The sequence below is a fragment of the Tasmannia lanceolata genome, unplaced genomic scaffold (assembly GCF_043159265.1).
Source record: "Tasmannia lanceolata isolate RefF3 unplaced genomic scaffold, GAP_Taslan_0.1 ptg000016l, whole genome shotgun sequence".
Taxonomy (NCBI): Eukaryota; Viridiplantae; Streptophyta; class Magnoliopsida; order Canellales; family Winteraceae; genus Tasmannia; species Tasmannia lanceolata.
Genome location: NW_027518693.1, coordinates 7,502,501 through 7,523,258, shown reverse-complemented (window position 1 = coordinate 7,523,258; position 20,758 = coordinate 7,502,501). Strand labels below are relative to the sequence as shown.

General features: G+C 38.6%; 1 protein-coding gene across 1 annotated transcript; it reads left to right on the top strand.

Moving 5' to 3' along the window:
- The first annotated feature begins 11,154 nt into the window (after window positions 1-11,154).
- Window positions 11,155-14,446, top strand: LOC143848434 (Galactose oxidase/kelch repeat superfamily protein). Its single transcript, XM_077357381.1, has 2 exons — window positions 11,155-11,372; window positions 12,329-14,446. The coding sequence occupies exon 2, from the start codon at window positions 12,442-12,444 to the stop codon at window positions 13,870-13,872; it is 1,431 nt and encodes a 476-aa protein (XP_077213496.1). The 5' UTR covers window positions 11,155-11,372; window positions 12,329-12,441; the 3' UTR covers window positions 13,873-14,446.
- Window positions 14,447-20,758: the final 6,312 nt, after the last annotated feature.

The window sequence follows — 20,758 nt, the reverse complement described above, 5'->3', positions numbered from 1 at the left end:
GAAAGAATAAGTATATATGAGAGTGAGGTAAGGTTTTTCCAATTTAGTAAATGTCCAAAAATATTCCTTGCATGTGCTTTGGATAATTGAGTTACCATCTTCTCTCCTCCAATAGCATAACTCCATTCTTTCTATTTTAACATTCCTCTTCACCGTGCTTGTAGCAACTCTTTTTTTCTTTTTCTTTTTTAAAGGGAAGGTGGCTTGATGGAATCTTTCTACATATCTCTCTTTCATTGCATGTGTTGGAACATGGGTTGTTTCCAAATAATTTCTTCATGGGTGATGTTATTTGTTTTGGAAATGTGCGACCCACAAGGATTGCATGTGCTTGCAATACATGGAAACATTGCATGTGCTTGCAATACATAGAAACATTGCATGTGCTTGCAATACATAGGTTGTTTCCAAATAATTACTTCATGGGCTGATCCTAGCTCTTCATTTAGTGGGATATAATTTCTCAAAAGAATGCTCTTGGCCATTGATGCTATTTCCTTGGAATTTCATTGTTTTAGCTCAATTTTCCTTGAAAAATCTGAAATAACCCTGAAATATCAAAAACAAGGAAAACACATCAAATAGCACTGCTCTAAAAGTAAAAAGATAATTATTTTCTACCTACAATTCACACATAAATGTGCTCATCAATCACCCATGAAATGATTTTCAAAACAAAAGCACCCGAAATTGAAACTAAAATCGAAAAAGGAAAAGGAATTGCTTTTGCTTGTAATATAGGTGAAAATGAAGATGCAAAAGAAGACATGGAAGATGAAGTTGCCCTCCTAACAAGAAGGATCAAATTCTTGCAAAGGAACATGGGAGGGATGAGAAATAGAAGGACAAACCCTCCATTTAAGAAGAAAGAAGAACTCGGTGATGGATCTTCTCAACCACGATGTTACGGTTGCAAGAAGCTTGGACACATTCGCCCGGATTGTCCACTCAACAATGAACCCACTTCAAACAACCGCTTCAAGAGAAGAGAAGGCAAGAAAAGAATGACCGCCACGTGGGATGAAGAAATTGAAAGCGAAGGCGAACAAAATGATGGCGAAGATTGCTTGATAGCAAGGAACGTATGCTTCATGGCCTCAACAAACGACAACAATGAGGTAAACACTTTAAATGATGTTATTGTTTTAAAAGAAGTTCTTGATTCCCTACAAAATGCAAATGATGAACTTGAAATTCAATTTGATAAAATTGCATCTCTTGAAATTCTCTTGCTAACATGACAAAAGAATTTGGTTGGTTGAAAAAGGATCATGAATTTTTAGATGATAAGAATGAAAAATACAAAGTAGAAATTCATGAGTTAAATGCTTCTATCAAAATCTTAAATAAAAACCGACAAGAACTCTCAAATGAAAACAACAATCTAAAGCATGAAAATGGTAGATTATCTTTTGAGTATGATGAACTAAAGAAACTTTTTGAAAAATTTGAAAATAGTTCATTAAAATTGGATAGACTTGTAAATCTTCAAAGAATGTCAAGTGACAAAAGTGGACTTGGACATAAATGGAACACCACAATATCCAACTATAAAACTAAACTTGAAAAGGTTTCTTCTAGCGGTACCAAAATTTGCTTTTATTGTGGTCTAGAAGGTCATTACAAGGTTGCTTGCTTACATGCTAAACAAGATAAGATTAAGTTGAACTCTAATGTGAAAACAAATGAACATAGCAAGATTAGGAAGATTTGGGTACCTAAGGGATCTCACTTGCCTATTCATATGTAGGTATGCCTTAAAAGCCATAACAAGAAGAACACATGGTACCTTGATAGTGGATGCTCTAGACATATGACCGGAGACCTTACTCAATTCGCTATCCCTATCGCTCAAGGATGGTGGAGACGTTACCTTTGGAGATGATAAGAAAGGAAAAGTCAAAGGTGAAGGCACCATAGGTAACTCTACCTCTCCCATACATGATGTACTATTTGTTGATGGCTTGTCCCATAATCTTATTAGCATTAGTCAATTATGTGATAATGATTTTGAAGTTGTCTTCAATCCCGATAAATGCATTGTTAAAAATAAGATAGATGGAGTATTCAAATTCATAGGTTCTAGAGACAATAACATTTACACAATTGGATTAGATGATCTTAGACTCCAAAATGTAACTTGTCTTAATGCCATTAGTGAGGATTCTTGGCTATGGCATAGGAGGTTGGGTCATGCCGGAATGGATCTCATTTCGACCCTCTCCTCAAAAGAAAGTGTTAGAGGATTGCCTAAGTTCAAATTCATCAAGGATCACATTTGTAGAACTTGTCAATTAGGAAAACAATTGAAAAGCTCATTTGCACCTAAAAATATGATTTCAACTTCCTACCCCTTGGAGCTACTTCATATGGATCTTTTTGGACCAATGAAGACTAGTAGCCTAGGTGGAAAGAGGTACGTGTTTGTAGTTGTGGATGACTACTCACGATTCACATGGGTCATATTTCTAGCACACAAAGATGAAACTTATGAAAACTTCCTTACATTGTGCAATCAAATACAAAATGAAAAAGGTGTTGCTATCTCGTACATTAGAAGTGATCATGGAACTGAATTTGAAAATGTACATTTTGACACTTATTGTAATGAACATGGCATAAAACATAATTTTTCCGCACCTAGAACACCTCAACAAAATGGAGTAGTAGAAAGAAAGAATCGAACTCTCCAAGAAATGGCTAGAACTATGTTGCATGAAAATGATCTCCCTAAATATTTTTGAGCGGAAGCGGTTAGCACCGCTTGCTATATCATAAACAGGGTATATCTAAGGCCAATTTCTAAGAAAACACCTTATGAGCTTTGGAAAAACTTGAAACCAAATATAAGCTACTTTAGAGTGTTTGGATGTAAATGCTTTATTTTAAACATCAAAGATAATCTACACAAATTTGATAGGAAATCGGATGATGGAATATTCTTAGGGTATTCTTCTCATAGCAAGGCATATAGAGTATTTAATAGGAGAACCCTAGTAGTAGAAGAATCCATGCATGTGACATTTGATGAAAGAGAGCCAACACCACAAGAAATGCCACATGATGAGGATGAACCCATTGAACATCTTTTTCCAAAATTGAGTGCTCCTCCTCATGCATCAACAAGTCATACATTACCTAGTGAGGAAGTAGAAAATAAAATTGATGACTCATTGCCTAGGGATAGGAGAACATTGGTAGATCATCCTGAATCCCAAATTTTAGGTGATGCCACATTGCCAGTAAGAATTAGATCATACTATCGTAGTGTGAGTAACAATTTGGCGTTCCTATCCGAATTAGAACCAAAATCCATCAAGGAAGCTGAAAAGGATGAATATTGGTTGATGGCCATGCAAGAAGAGCTAAGTCAATTCGAAAGGAACAAAGTGTGGAGGCTAGTACCTAGACCTAGTGATCATCCAGTCATTGGCACGAGATGGGTGTATAGAAATAAATTGGATGAAAATGGAATTATCACTAGGAATAAAGCTAGGCTTGTAGCCCAAGGGTACAATCAGGAGGAAGGGATAGATTATGATGAGACATTTGCTCCTGTTGCCCGTATGGAGGCTATTAGGATACTTTTGGCATATGCATCTCATAAAGGATTTAAACTATATCAAATGGATGTCAAAAGTGCCTTCCTAAATGGCTATATCCAAGAGGAAGTGTATGTTGAGCAACCTCCAGGTTTTGAAGACTTCAAACATCCAAATCATGTCTTCAGGCTTGATAAAGCTTTATATGGATTAAAGCAAGCTCCTAGAGCTTGGTATGAGAGGCTTTGCACTTTCTTAGTTGAAAAGGGATTCGAGATGGGAAAGGTGGATAAAACCTTATTTATCAAAAGAGAAAATCATGATATCCTCCTTGTCCAAATCTATGTGGATGATACCATCTGTGGCTCAACTAATCAAAAATTGTGTGATGAATTTGCAACCTTAATGAAAAATGAATTTGAAATGAGCATGATGGGAGAGTTAACCTACTTCTTAGGACTCCAAATTAAACAATACAAAAATGGAATATTTTTAAATCAAGAAAAATATACAAAGGAGTTATTAAAGAAGTATGGCATGGATAGCAGTAAGACATCAAGAATTCCCATGAGTACTACTGCTAAGCTAGAAAAAGATGAATTTGGCAAATCTGTGGATCAGAAACTGTATAGGGGTATGATAGGTAGTTTGCTCTATTTGACAGCCAGCAGACCAGACATTATGTTTACTGTCTGTCTCTGTGCTCGATTTCAATCGGATCCTAAAGAATCTCACCTATCAGCAGTTAAGAAGATCTTCAAGTACTTAAGAGGAACCCAAAGTCTAGGACTGTGGTATGAAAGATCATCTTCCTTCACTCTCATCGGATATTCAGATGCAGACTTTGCTGGATGTAGAGTAGATAGGAAAAGCACTAGTGAGACTTGCCAATTCTTGGGTAAATCACTTGTTTCATGGTTTAGCAAGAAGCAAAATTCAGTAGCTCTGTCCACAACAGAAGCAGAATATGTGGCAGCTGGAGCTTGCTGTGCTCAAGTCCTATGGATGAAAAGCACATTGATGGACTATGCAATCAAAATGGAAAATATTCTCATCCAATGTGACAATACTAGTGCTATATGCTTAACAAAGAACCCCATACAACACTCAAGAACAAAACACATTGAGATTAGGCACCACTTCATCAGAGATCACTCACAAAAAGGGGATATTTGCTTAAAATATATCAACACTGAAGATCAATTAGCGGATATCTTTACAAAACCCCTTAGTGATGATAGAATTTGTTATATCCGAAGTGCCTTAAACATTTGGAGTGCGGATCAAATTAAAGAAATTGCCAAATAAATACTTTGTGCCTTTAACCAGCTTATTTATATAGTATTTATATATATAATCTTTGTTTGGTAGTATCTGCATGAATGAGATGTCAAACTTTTAATCTTAAAAATCACTCAATTGATATTCTTAGCCTTCTTAGTTTTTCTAAGTTGGAGAGGTATCTTCACTTTAATTAAAATACCTAACATCTTGACATATGTCAACATCTCAATCATGAACAGGTATATGTGCATTACTTGGTTAAATATTTTTATACCATAAGCATTGATTTAGGGGGAGTTATCTACTCCTAAATTTTTTTTTACACCCTTTCTGTCGATGACAAAAGGGGGAGAAGGTTTGAAATTGATTATCTATTCAAATTTACTATATGCACCTCATGCTTATAACTTGTATTATTTATATGTGTGCATATATTGAGGGGGAGTTCTAGTATTCACTTGCCTACTATGTCACTCCACACACACCTCATAATCAATTTTGTTTGTCATCATCAAAAAGGGGGAGATTGTAAGCCCAAGGGTCTACTCTCCTATCTTGTTTTGATGATTCTAAACATAATTGATTGTGTTTTTGAATACTAATCAATTTGCTTTGAAGTGTTGTGTTTGAGATAGGATTGATCATTGAAGAAACCAACACACAACATGGTCATGCTTGGAGATATCCCATACAAGAGTCAAAGGAGCTAAGTGAAGCTCACCTCATCTCTCAAGCAAGCATACACAAGATGGAAGATCAATTGAAGACCAAGACTAAAGAGAAGTTGAAAGCTACATAGGTATCATTGTACATCCTTTCTCTTTAGATTTTCAAGTCAAGGCAAAACGTTTTTCAAAGTGTTTTCAACTTGGTTTTCAAAGAACACTTAAGAACTTAAAATGCATTAGTGAATGGTTATGTGGTGGATCAACATGTTGGGACCCTCATAAACATTCCAAAATAACCATAGGAGTTGAGTTCCAAAAGCTAAAAATCAAACAAGCAATAAAAATCAAAAACTGCGGATTTTTAGGCTTCTCGGAACTCCGAGAAAAGGTCCAGTAGCATCTGGACATTTTCTCGGAACTCCGAGAAAATTTCTCGGAACTCCGAGAAATGGTCCAGTAGAAATTTTATTTCTTCTGGCCGTTGTCTCGGAACTCCGAGAATATTTCTCGGAACTCCGAGAATGGTTCTCGGAACTCCGAGAACCTTGCGACAGCTCAAAAAAGAGCCGTTGGGTTTTGAATTAAAATTTGTTTTTTGTTATCTACACCCCCAAACGGTCATATTTTGAGGAGAGACTATTTATACAATATCTAGAGGATTATTTCCTCTCTCTTGATTTTTGAAAAACCCTCTTAAGCACTCAAGCAAACTTGCAACCCTTTCAAGCTTAAGATTTTTGGTTTTTCCCAAACTTGCCTTTCACTTGTGAACCTATTGAGTTTGGATTTAGAGCTATCACTTGCAATCTTTGTTGAAGAGCAATCAAGGAACTACAAAGGGCATCAAGCTTTCAAGAAGAAGTCAAGCTATCAAATCTTCCATATCTTGTATAGGTGGCTAGGGCATTCCCTTTTTAATTCCCTAGAGAGCAACCGCTTAGAACTCGGCGGAGAAGGAGAGTCTTTGTAAAGGTGTAAGGGCATCCTTGTTTAATATCCCTTGGAATTGTAACCGCTTCGGAGCCGGGCATCGTGGAGGTCTCCAATAGTGGAATCCCTCAAGTGCGACCTTGAGTAGAGTGAAGTAGGCCGTTGGCCGAACCACTATATATCGGTGTGTCATTTCTCACTCTTGCATTTCCATTATTGTTTTGGTTTGGCATTTCACTTTGTTCTTTCAATTATATTTGCACTAACCAAATATTTAATTAAGTGAAGAAAAATTCCAATTAGGGTTTATAGATAATTTTCAAAAGGCCTAATATTGAGTTAAATTCAATTCACCCCCCCTCTTGAGTATTTCATTTCTGCTGATAAATAAACGAGGGTTTGAATCAAACCCTAATTTTCAGTTTTAAGTATGAAAATCCTAATTTTTAGTTGGGGAAGACAAGTGCATTATAGTCATTTCGTGCTCTATGTTCACTCTATCACTTTAGAAAACCCAAAGAAACCTCTGGAGGTGTCGTTGGTGACTTAGAAACTATAGGGTTAGAAGTGAAAATGTCATATGGTTAGGGGATCTGTCTGTATTTTTGCTTATTTTTAATTGTTTATGAGGTTTACAAGAAATTGATAGATATTTGTGAAATCGCTGTTTAATTTGGAAAAATATTGGGATTTTCTTAATTATTTTGGAAGCTTTGATTTTTTCTAAGAGTTTTTCAGTTACTGGGAAACTGATTCCAAAAAAGTCTCCCGTATGCGGTGATCTTGGGGATAATGACAGGTTGATAACGGGTCCTGATAGGAGACTGATTTAGTGAATGAATAAAGTTGCCCTGCATATACTTTTGGTTGTCGACATGAAGGGGATGTACATATTAATCACGTTTCCTAATTAAGTATTATGAACTTTGAATGCAATTTCGCAAGCTATTTTTCAGCTCACTTTTTCAGGAGAGAACAGCCACCTCGTAAGAGATTTTGTCTTATTCATTTAATTCATCTGAGGTGGCTGTTCCCTCCTGAAAAATTGAGCCACGAAATCACTTTATGCCAAATTACCTAGCAATAAATCCCATATTATCAACAAAATAATGTTTCTTTTTTCTTTTGTAATTAATCCAAATATCTTCTTTGATGCAGATAATTAACAATCCCTACTCTCTCTCTCTCCCTCCTCCCTTCCTCTCAAAAGTTGGATTTCTCAAGAGACCCACCAAAACCAAAGTCCTTTAAATCCCTCTTCTTCGGCCAAAAACAGAAAACACCAATGCAAAAAAAACCCAACCCATCTCATACCTATCTTGAACCCGGTCTCAAAACCCTCACCACCCATCCAAATCATCTCAATCGTTCAATTAGCTGTATCAAACCCAACATCTTATCCTCTCCCTCCTCATTATCTTCATCTCCATCTCCACTAATGGATCAAACCAAAGATCACGAGAAAGAAACAAACACCAAAGAAGAAGAAAAAGAAGAAGAGAGAGAGAAAGAAAGAGAAAAGAAAGTGATTTGTGAAAGGTCTTACGGGAAATATAGAGGATTGGGGAGAGAGAAAAGGGAGTTTCCACCTCCAATCCCTTTACTCGCTAGGACGGGAGATTTGCCATGTCACATGCCATGGGTTTTAAAAAGATCGTGCCCTAGCAAAGGTCGTTTGGTCATTCACGAGGTCCGAGTCAAGCATCACGAATTCTTCCGAGCCCACCGAGCCAATGGCCGACTCACCCTCAGACTCGTTCAGTTAGAAGAACCCGGGTTTTGGCCTCTGCCCAAGCCCGAAAACCCTCAAGATGATGAAGCTAAGGAACATAAAGAAGAGTCTGAATCCGAAAAACAAGATTTAGTTGAGCGTACAAAGGAGGAGGAAAGTACACCGATATTCTCAGTCGGGGAAGGAAATCGGAACGTATCGGAAGTTTCGGAAGAGGTGACTGTGCCGGGGATTGTGCCGGAATCTTCAGTTATCAGAGTGGGAGGAGGGTGTTTTGTTGATAGGAGATTCGAAATTCCGATACCCACAATTCGAGCAGTGCATAGCTAGATCAGATAAAGAAATATTGGTGTTTTTTTTTACTTCTTTTGTTTTTTTTTGTAGGACAAAGGAGTTTTTTTTTTTTCGGGTTCTTGTTGATACTTCTGTCATTGAGTTTTTTTGGGAGATGATGAATTCGCACCCGTTATAGGATAATTCGCACCCCTCTGACGTGAATCATGTGGCCTACTCTTTATGCAAGTCTTTCAACGATTTTCACGTTGAAGTGGTGCGAATTATCCTACGGGGGTTCGAATTTATCATCGCCCTTTTTTTGTTTCAGTCTGTTAACATAAACAGAAGCAGAGTTGGATAGATCATAGATGTTGTCATACTTTCTAGAAGAACAGTGTTTCAATCATAAGTACTCTCTCTCTCTCGTACGGGTTATACTATTTTTTTCTTCTATTAGGTTAAATTGCAATTCATATGGGTGCTAATTATTCTTGGTATTTGTAATTAAAAATTCTTCACTAGAGAGAGAGAGAGAGAGAGGGAGTGAGGGAGGGGTGTCTCGCTGCTGCCGGTGCAACGTTGAGGAGCAGCGATGGTGAAGGAAGTTGCCATAAATATTGATTTCCAAATAATGTCTCGCAGAACAAATTTGAAAATCATATTTTTTTGTACTGTTGTAGCTGATTTGGAAATCTAAGGATCTTATATAGTTGAAAATATAAACAAAATCCAAATCTAAATCTTGTTGGTATCCAAACGTGGACTTATAGAAGAAATTTCATTAATCTTCATTTTTGGTAAATTATACTAGGGCTCTTAATATGGCTAATAAATGTGCACCCCCTTTGTTTACCTAGAACACCCTTTTAATGGTATGAGTGATGCTTCAATAGGGAGCAATTTCAATGTAATACAATATATGGTGCACACAGTTCGGTGTAGTGGATCCCACCTTTGCCAGATCTTAACCGTTCATTTGATGGGTCTTGTTTGTTTTTACCTGGCAAAAAAAATCCAATAAGGTGTCCTTTACTCCTTTTTCCTCTGTCAAAAAATACACATCATTTGAAGTTAGGGCTTCATAATTGTGGTAATATTTGGTATATATAAGATCCAAAGCAAGGCCTATCAAATGGACCGTTCAGATCATTCAATTGTTGGACCCACTATGCTGTGTGAACGTGCACATTGTGAACCATGTGACAAACCAAACACCACTACGTTACCCTAGGTAAACCCCCCAAAACTCCTAGTAAACCCTAAAAATTGTGCAACGAAATAGGGGTGCAACTCGGGTCGGGTTGGCCTCAACCCGACCTGACCCGATTTCCAACCCGACTGGACCCAATCCGATTTCACCATTTGTTTTATTTCTCCATTTTATTCTTGTATTTCCATCTCATCCTAGTCATTAGATGTTCCCCAACAAGAGGGTTAATTAGGACAACTTTCATCAAGTTTTTTTATTTCTTTCTAAATTTGAGTTATATAATGACAAAACAAACATAAAAGTAAAAATTTTATACATATTGGAATTGGAAATCGGGTTTCGGGTCGGGTCGTGTTGCCCAACACCCCAACCCGATTTCCAATTCGGATTGATTTTTCCCAGCCCAACCCAACCTGATTTTTAAAAAAACCCAACACAACCCAACCCAACCCAAATTCGGGTTCAACCCGACCCAAGTTGCACCCCTACAACGAAATATACCTTCACTTGCATCTAGCTACTCCAAGGCTAGTATCATTACTCTTTTTATCCTTGTCTTCCTTGGTAGCATTTTTCTTTATTAAAAGGAAGACTATGTTATTAAAAGGGAGACTGTAGTTAGTGCGCTTGAAGTCTAGTATTTTGTACAAAGTATAAGGGATCCACTTCACAAGATGATCCAAAACTATGTTATTAAAAATATAAGGAAGACTGTGTTATTAAAAGGGGAGATTATGTATAAGGAAGACTATGTTATTAGAAAGTATAAGGAAGACCATGTTATTAAAAGGGAGATGATTTTTTCACCCCCCTGCAGGATTATGCGCCCCTTTTAACACGATTTGACGTCAAGAAGCGTTAAAGAGGGGTGAATAAATCATCTCCCAAAAATAAAATAAATCAAAACATGACTCAGCCGACATCAGTAGCCTTCGTATTTGGTGCACGTATGTACATGCAAACATTTAAAAATAGGGAAAATGATATATATTCACCCCTTTTTCTTCCTTTGGCCTGTGGATAGTCATAAATACACTTGAAGGGGTGGCCCAGGGAAGAAAAGGGGGCTAATATTTCATCTCTCTAGAATACTACTAGTATCAAAATATTTATTTGTTAAGCCAACCACTTAAATAGACTGATATAATAAACCATCTCCATAGGATGATCCTAACCGTCCAATGTGTAGAGGTTTGAGGGTTAGGTTAATCCAGTGGACATAATTGTGAGCACAACCTAATTAAGTTGAGAAGAAATTTCTTGGGATACCAATCCTTGAAGCTACAATCTTCTATAGATCTGAAGACAAAATATTTAACCAACAAGGCAGCCACCAAATGAATGGTTTGGATCAACCTAATTAAGCTTGAACCCAACAAATGGATGGTTTGGATCGTTGAATCAGTTGGGCCCCAACAAATAAATGATTTTCAACATAAAAAAAAGATGGGTGGAAAGTGCGAAAATAGGAGGGTAGGGTAAACGATCTCCGAAAAACAAATAAAAGGGGAAAGAACGAGGAAGAATAGGGGGAGAGAGAGAGGGAGAGCAATTGGAAGCTTATTCCAAACGGAAGGAGACTGAAAAGTCGTTGTTTTCGAAGAGGAAGAGAGAGAGAGAGAGAGAGAGAGAGAGAGAGAGAGAGTTTTCTTTTGGTCTGTTTCGGTGTCTTCTCTCATAAAGACCTTGATTAGGGTTTGGTCCTTCGTCTCTTTCCGATCTCTTTCGAGGTAATTTTGCTTCTTTGATTGTCTATTGAAAATTAAATAGAGAAAAATCTGCTGGAATTGCCTATTTATTTCGTTGCATTTCTTCCAATTCTGTTCGATTTACGTATTTTAAGGTTTGATTCGATGCTGATGAACTTTAGGGTTTTATTTCTGTTGTTTGTGTTGGGGAATTATGATTTTGATTGAGTTTAGTTGCATTCTTGTTTTAGGTTTCTCTCTTATTTGGGGAAATGCTTGAATTGTTAGGGTTTGTTGTGGCATCGTTTCATTTTCATCTCTTTTCTTTTTTTTCCTTTTGTTTTTTACATTTGATCCTTATTTAGTACAGAAATTTGTGGAGGTGAATTGCTTGAATTGTTAGGGTTTGTTGTAGCACCGTTTCATTTTCATCTCTTTTTTTTTTTAACATTTGATCCTTATTTAGTACAGAAATTTGTAGAGGTGAATCTTAGAAGTGGATAAATGGATTTTTTTTCATTATTCAATTTGGAAAGGGCGTTTCTGATGATATTATACTTCTTTCCTGATTTTCTGGTGGAGTTCTTGTGAAATTTTTTAACCTGAAGTGGAATTTTCAGATTTAGATGTTCAGCCTCTCTCTCTCTCTCTCTCTCTCTCTCTCTCTCTCTCTCTGACATCAATATTTTGTGAAGTTTTGGAATGTCTGAAGACTGACTTTAGTGCTGTTTACTGTTTTCTGATATGTCTGTTGTTGAATTATGAAATTGTTGGATATGCCTGGTTTGTTCCAAAGATTTTGTAAAGCATTTTTTTGAAAGACACCTTGGTGGGGATTTGTGTAATTCTGACTGAAAGGGCATTTTTTAATCTTCTTATACTGATTTCTCAGAGGTTTTGTTAGGAAGTGTTATTAATGTTATCCTTCCCTACCAAACTATGTAGCGATTACTATCAATGACATGTTTCTCCTTTCCTTTGTTTCTTCTCATGAACAGATTTCAGGATTGTTTCTTGAGTTGGAATGGTGATATTGTTATTCCGACATAGGGGATAGATTAAGGGACTTGTCTGGAGTATCTCTGAATCTTAAGTGATTGCCAAGATTTTGATGGGGGCATTCTTGAGTTTAGCTGGTACGAAGGCTAGGACCAATGAGTACACTGAGTTTTCACAAATTGAGACATGCAAGAGGCAGAGGATGTCATCAAGCTTTAGTGATGGGAACCCAAGACTGATTCCCAGCCTCCCCGATGAGATCTCAATTCAGATTCTTGCAAGATTGCCTAGAATTTGCTATTTGAATGTAAAATTGGTGTCACGGAACTGGAAAACTGCTGTTACTAGTCCTGAAGTCTTTCAGCTGAGAAAAGAACATGGAACAACTGAAGAATGGCTGTATATGCTGATGAAGATCGAAGAAGATAAGCTTATATGGCATGCGTTGGACCCATTGTCCAAAAAATGGCAAAGGTTGCCCCCAATGCCGAACATGGTCTATGAAGAAGAATCTAAGAGGGGCTTATCTAGGCTTCGGATGTGGAATATGGCGAGTTCCAGTAACAAGATTGCAGATTTCATTAGGGGCTTGCTTGGGTGGAAGGACGCATTGGATCAAATGCCTTTTTGTGGTTGTGCCGTGGGCACTGTTGGAGGCTGCCTCTACGTTTTAGGGGGATTCTCTAGAGCTTCAGCTATGCGATGTGTCTGGCGATATGATCCGTGTGTAAATGCATGGAGTGAAGTTACATCCATGACCATGGGCCGGGCTTATTGTAAGACAGGTCTCTTAAACAACAAACTTTATGTAGTGGGGGGAGTGAGTCGGGGAAGAGGTGGATTAACTCCTTTGCAATCTGCTGAAGTGTTTGATCCACAGATGGAGACATGGACCCAAGTACCAAGCATGCCATTCTCGAGAGCTCAGGTGTTACCTACTGCGTTTTTGGCTGACATGCTAAAGCCTATTGCGACCGGAATGACTTCGTATAGGGGAAGGTTGTGTGTGCCCCAGAGTTTATATTCATGGCCATTCTTTGTTGATGTTGGTGGAGAGATTTATGATCCTGAGACAAATGCATGGGTAGAAATGCCGGCAGGTATGGGAGAGGGTTGGCCTGCAAGGCAGGCAGGGACGAAGTTGAGTGTTGTGGTAGATGGGGAATTATACGCGTTAGATCCTTCAAGTTCTTTAGATAGTGGTAAGATCAAGATATATGACCACCAAGAGGATTCTTGGAAGGTTGTCGTAGGGAAGGTTCCAATTCGCGATTTCACTGACTCGGAGTCTCCATATTTACTAGCTGGTTTTCTTGGGAAGCTTCACGTCATCACAAAAGAAGCTAATCATGAGATTGCAGTATTGCAAGCTGAATTGCAGATGCCCGTAGGTTCTTTCCCTTCAACATCATCTCCTCCAGCCAACCCCATGTGTGAAAATAATGATCCCTTACCGGAAGGAGAAGTAGATGTTTGGAAGATAATTGCCACTAAGAATTTCGGGTCAGCTGAACTTGTCAGCTGTCAGGTCCTTGATATCTAATAGTATGCTTTGCTCTCGGATAGCATGTCCTTATATACTGTTAGTTGCTTTGAAATGGATTATCTATTTCAGGAGCTGGCAATTTACTATCAGCATTTATAGGTTTTCTCAAGCTGTTTTTAGTCACACTTATGATTTAACTGGGTTGGGGTTCAGAAAGGTATTTGATGATATCTTTTGCCTGCTAGTAAAAGAAGTATCATGCAGTCGCTATGAATTTCTGGTAAGGCTGACCATAAGTTTCTGAGTTAGTTCATGATGCAGTCAGTCTTACCATCTCTGGACTTCTTTGATGTTCAGTTCCTCACCAAAAAGTGGTTGCATCTTACCAAAAGATGGGTGTCTCCTTGTACACGGTGGTCTTATGCATTACGTATGTGTGGTTGATTAATCAAATCTTGAATTATGATAGTTATCCCCTCAAGTGCTTTACAAAGTTATGATGTTGCTTTTCTTTTGTCTTGATACTGTATTATGTGTTGTTGCCTTCTGTGGTGGAGCAGTCAGCTGATCTAGTAATGTACAATTTCTTTTATGCAATTTGGCAATAAATTCTTCTCGTAAATTTAGAAGACTTCAAAGATGTGTCTGGAGCCAATTGACGGTATACCTCGGTTCCCTGCTATATGCTTTATTCCTGCCCAGCTGCAACTAATCTTTGGGCTTATTTTACTTCACTGATTCCAATGAAGAGGAGATGAGATCACTTTTGCAGGGCATCAGATTAGTTGAGGAGAGAGATCTAAGAAGATTGATAGTAGAGGGAGACTCACTCAATGTAATGAGATGGTGAGATGGCTAGATGGGAGTTGTCCTCACCCTTGGAGGTTTGATCCTATGGTCAATGAGACCCAGGATTGAGTAGTGGATTTTCATAATGTGCGGAGATCGGCCAATGTGGATGTAGATAGATTAGCTTGAGTGGGGGTGGGCAGAGAGGGCTAGGCAAACCATCCAACTTTGGGAGAGACAATTTTGGAAGAGGGCTAGGCAAAATCCATCAGGACCCAGGGCTCGGTCTTTCCCAGCTCGAACTCACTCAACCTGATTTCTTCTTCATCGAATGGTCTTTCCAGGGCCTTTCTTTGACTCCCTCTAACATACTGTGTTGCAAACCATCCCACTTTGGGCAAATCCACAGTTATAAATTTCGTTTCGTTTTGTTCGAAATGGACAAAACGTTTCAGTTTCGGCCGAAAACCGGAACTAAATGACGAAAATTTCATTTCGTTCCGGATTTTGGACGAAATTGATCGAAATCAACCGGAATTCGATCGGAATTCGACCGAAATTTACTGAAATTTGACGAAATTTACCGAAAAGTTTTGAACGAAATTTTCCGAAATTTCATTTTTGTGGACAAAACGAAATGGCCACCGAAACGAAATTTACAACTATGGGTGAATCACATCCTCTGATGAGTAAAGTACATGGTAGAACCACACTATCTTCCTCTCGATCGCCTCTTTGTCCTCAAATATAGTGCCTTTAATCTAAAGGGAATTGATGCAATTTCCTCTTCTCGCACCTGCAATTTCAGAGAAATACGCTGTGTTTTTATCCCCCTCCTTCAGCCATTTTACTTTAGACCTCTGCCGGGCAATTTCTTCTTGGAGCACCATGAGCTTATTCTCCTCTTTAAGGACCCATCTATGTCCTCCACTTTCTCTGAGCTTGCCCAGTCGATCTGTCTGCTAAGTATATCTCCTTGATTCTAGATAAAGTATGAGCCTTATGTTCTCCCCCCTCCATCTGCCTTACATGTTCCACTCCTTCAACTTTCCTTTATTGTAATGAAGTTTGCACCCAATAACCACATCCGCAGAGCCATCAAATGAAAGTTCATTCCACCATCCTCCCAGCTTCTCTTCCATCTTTGGTTCCTCCAACCAAGCCAATTCAAACCTACGCACGAGTTCAGTCTAGGGTCTTGAAGAAGAGGGCAGTGGTCAGATACAGAGTGAGTCAAAGCTAGCTGTGAAACTTCAGGTAGACTGTCCAACCACTGGCGGCAAATGAGGAATCGATCAATTCTACTTCTAATATAATTTCTTATATAATATCTGGCCCAAGTGAACCTCGCTCCACTCAATGGGAAGTTGACTAGTTCATTCCTTCCATTGAAATCAGAAACGGACTGCATGCCCCGCTTTATTCTTCTGCATCCACCCTTTCCTCAGGCCATCTGACTTCATTAAAATCCCCTCCGAAATACCAAGGATGCTCCCATTTGCTTCTGTCTAAATCAAGTTCTTCCCATAGGAGCTTACGGCTCGCTCTCTGAATTGGGTCATACACTCTTGTAAAAGTACATATAGTTTGATCTGATACCTTTTTTAGCACTACAGATAGAGAGAATCTGTTAGTATAACTGTCCACTAGTCAAGATTAGCTGCCTCCCATGTAGCTAACACATCACCAGCCAAGCTAATGATATTGATTGTCAGATAATCCCAACTAGGCGTTCCCCCAATCCCCTTAATTACTGCCCTTCCAGTTTCTTCCAATTTCGTTTCTTGTATACAAAGAACCTCTGGATATACTTTAGAACGATCTGCTTCACCTGGGCCATCTTCTTGAGGGAGCCCAACCCTCTCACATTCCAGGAAAGCATCTTCATGGACCTGGATCATGATTCTTTCAGATTTACATCTTCATTGGCCTTTTGATTTGCTACTCGATGCCCCCTTCGTAATTTACCTTACACCTTACGATATTTGCACTGTCCCAAATCTGTCTGAACGCAGAGCAGAGATGACTCGGGATTTTCTCTCGGGATTCCTGCAATGCTGGGTGAAGATCCAATTGTAGACAGCTTGCTGGAGCAGAACTAAAATAGTATTCAGCCGAAAAAGGGGCCAAAACGGGCCGAAATGACTGAAATGAGATGAAATGGAATGAATTTCTGGCTGAAACGGAACAAAAGGAGTTTCTCTTCCATGTTTCGGGCCGGAACAAAATGTTTTGGCCGAAATGAAACGAAATTGATAACTTAGTTTATAAGGTATTTGGTGAGGAAATCAATCCAGACAAAGCAAAGCTTCAAACACATGACAATTGGCCAGCCTCCACTAATGTATCTGAGGTACAATCATTCCATAGACTTACTAGCTTTTATAGAAGATTTTGTGAGGTGTTTTAGCACTATTATGGCTCATATCAATGATTTAACGAAGATGCAGACTTTTGAGTGGACACCTCAAACTCAAACAGCTTTTAAGGAGATTAAGTTGTCTCACTAGCTCTACCTAATTTTGATAAATTGTTCGAAGTAGATTGTGATACTTCTTGAATTGACATTGGTGCTGTCCTAAGCCGAAATTCGAGGCTCTCAACACTTGCACTATATTAATTAATGGGTATCTCATCAGCATCAATTAAGAGGAAGGTTTGTAACCAATAACTAGGTGGAGCATCAGCCTTGACGAGGAGATTTTTGCCTCTGAGATTTTTGGGCTACTACTGGAGTTACAGAAGTTCTCATCTTAAGGGGAGTCTCTTTAAGAAGTTCTTAATCTTTGATGATTTCAAAGTTCTAGTGCATAATGCTTTTAGAGATATTTTCTGAGTTTTGGTGTGGTGGCCTCTGATGGAGCAATGCTGGTTTTGTTTTTTTAGTCTGTTGTCATCCTTGACGACTGTATATATGTAGGGGACCGTTGGTCCCTATCTTCTGTACTTTTCGATTTCATATATATATGAGTTAAGTGAAGCTACACCGATGGCTTAAAATACAGTGGGCCCACATTATTTGGGTGATCCAAACCATTCATTTGATAGGCCCTCACATTGATATGGTGTGCCCAAAAAATCAGCTCCATAGGATCATCCAAACCCTTCAAACTGTGAAGGCAAAAATTGATAGATTTGTGAAGGTTTTTACACGTCCAATTTTGCCTCCACAAATCGTAGGGTTGGGATGATCCTATGGAGCTAATTTTTTGGACACACCCTATCTATGTGAGGGCCCATCAAATGAATGGTTTGCATCACCCAAACAATGTGGGGCCCACTGTATTTTAAGCCGTTGGTGTAGCTAAGTTAGCTACATGTATGTATAGCTACACTTTTCTCTATTTAAATACTAGATTATATTTGATGGGTAGGCGTGTAATTCTGGATATATATGGGCAGAAAAAAGCTGTAGGGCCCACCTATTTGGATGATCTAAACCATTCATCTGTTGGTCCCTATTGCAAATAGATTTTGTCCCAGAAATCTTCACCATGACCCTAACCCGTTGTTTTTTTGAACTTTCTGAGCCAGTCGATATTAAACCAAATTTATCAGTGTTAGAATGAAACCCATTTTCTTCTAGGTAACACAGCAATCCATTTTTGCAATGACACATCTGCTTTGCTAAGGGAAATTATCCTTTTAGATCCTTCTTGGTTCTTCATTCTTTTCCTATCAATGAATCCCAACAGTAGAGATGGGCATGTGTACAAGATCGAGATCATGTGTCATACAACACATGGGCCATACCCAGAAGTGCACAAGTTGGATGATCCAAACCATCTCTGTTAGTAGATTTATTATAAATGAAAAAAAAGAGGTAAAGGACTGATCAATAACCTCAAGATCAGAGGGGTTTGGATTTCGAAAATCCTGTTGTAAGACGACCCACCTGTGCTGCCTTGATAGCTCCTATCAAAACCGTAAAGCTTTAACAAAAGCTAACATAAGGAAGCCAGGATTGGTTGACAATACCAACAAGACCTGCTCCCCAATTTAGATTTCCACCAAGATATTGGTAATCACAATTGCATAAGAAAACAATGTGTCCTAGATAATGGAGACTTCTCATTAGCTCCATGCATCATAAACCATAGCAAACAAGAAGTTCCATGAACATTTGTTTTTTTTTTATCAGAATGACTTTTTTCCATGAACATTTGTTGAGGGCTCAACATAAACCTATCCAAAGATCTCAGTGACAAGTCCACCCACTTGGCAGCTGAGCTCGTCAAAAGCATGTAATTTACTATTCAATATTCATGTGTCTAGCCCATGGAAGTAGGATTCTTCCCTGGGAGCCTTCGATTCCCGCTTTGATTCCCGCTTTCGATTCCCGCTCTGGCAACCTTGAGTAGGATTTTTTCCTTGGAGCCTTCGATTCCCGCTTTCGATTCCCGTTTTGATTCCCGCTTTCGATTCCCGCTCTGGCAACCTTGGTCTAGCCAGTACATGTGTGATATTACAATAATATTGCGATATCAAGCACTTCATCACATAGGAAAAGAATCCTTAATCTTTTCTTATGATAATAATGATGCCGGTAGTTCAAGAGTACTTAGTACAAAACTGATAGCTCAAAAGACGATCAAATCAAAACAATAAAAGAGAACTAGACGTAACTTTACAAAACTGATAATTCTAAGACGATCAAATAAAAGCAGTAGAAGACAAAAGAGGCTGTCGCACACATCAAAGCCTGCCGTCAAAGTTTAAAAAATGGTCTTCACAACTTTAAATGAGCCCATAAATCCCCAACGTGTTCCTCAGACAACCTTCATATTCTTGGATAAGCTGTTCCTGGGGTTAGCTATCCTACTTTGATGATTTTATCTTGAAAATAACTTGTCTGCTGTTCATCAATTGTGTTCTGGTAATATTCTATCCAAGAACAAAGGTCGACCTGCAGGCTATGCAGAGATAAAAACAAACCCTGGTTTGCTATCCTCATGGAGAACCACCCCATTGGGAATCTGAAATAGAAAATAGTAAGATATCACCCAAATCTACTTCTCATATTTTCCTCAAAACAGGGCCCATCAAAACCAATTTAAACTAAATCTCGACATCAGTTAGAAATCACCAAATTCCCTTGAAGGGCAGCCCAGTGCATGAGGCTCCCGCCATGACGGGGTCTTGGGAGGGCTAGATGTGCGCAGCAGTAGAAACAAATATCCGTCACCAGATTTTAGCCTGGAAAATGATGTAGAGATCCCTACAACTAACAATAGAGAGGAAACCACACTATCCACATTTTCCAAATAACTAGAACTTGAAACCCACGTAAACTAATCTCAAAAATATGTTAAATTTATTACAAATACCCATTAAAAAAAAGGGAAAAATACACTTGGACCCCCTGTGGTTTCTGACACATTCAACTTAACCCCAAAAGTTTAAAAAGTTACAAGTAGACCCCCTATCGTTTCAAAACCTGACAAGTACACCCCCTCTGTCAACTGTCCGTCAGTTTAACATGACGGAAAGGCTAAAACTAACCATGATTAATATTTTGATGACAGAAATACCTCATTTGCAGAGGGATTAGGGTTACGCCATTTCCCACCGCCGCCGTTGCCCCTCAGGCCACCACCTTCGTCGCCACCTTCGGCCACCGCCGCCACCGTCATCTTCGGCAACCGCCGTCAAACAATCGAACCCCACCCCATGGCTACATCAAACCCACATTTCAAGAAAAAAAAACTTCGATGAAAACAAAAAAACAAAGCCCTAAAACATTAGATTTTTGTGCAAATCATTATAATGATATGAATGAAGACAAATAAAACTCCTAAATGGAGGGTTTATGTTGATAAATCAACAAGGATTTGAATCAAACCCCAATTTTTAGTTTTCAAGTATGAAAACCCTAATTTTCAGTTGGGGAAGATGAGGGCATTTTGGTATTTTCTCCCACGCCGTCAGCTTCGTCCAATTAAAAAAACCCAATGAAACCACAGGGGGCCTACTTGTAACCTTTTAAACTTTTGGGGTTAAGTTGAATGTGTCAGAAACCACAGGGGGTCTAAGTGTATTTTTCCCTAAAAAAATGCAACCACTTCAAATGTTCTACGAAAAGATTCCTTCTAGACCCATATTATCTTCAATTTCATGTTTGAAGTGCCTATGGTTTTGCTTGCACTCATCAATT

Bases quoted from the DNA above. Each gene is read 5' to 3' on its own strand.
- LOC143848434 (XM_077357381.1), top strand. From the start codon at position 12,442: ATGGGGGCATTCTTGAGTTTAGCTGGTACGAAGGCTAGGACCAATGAG.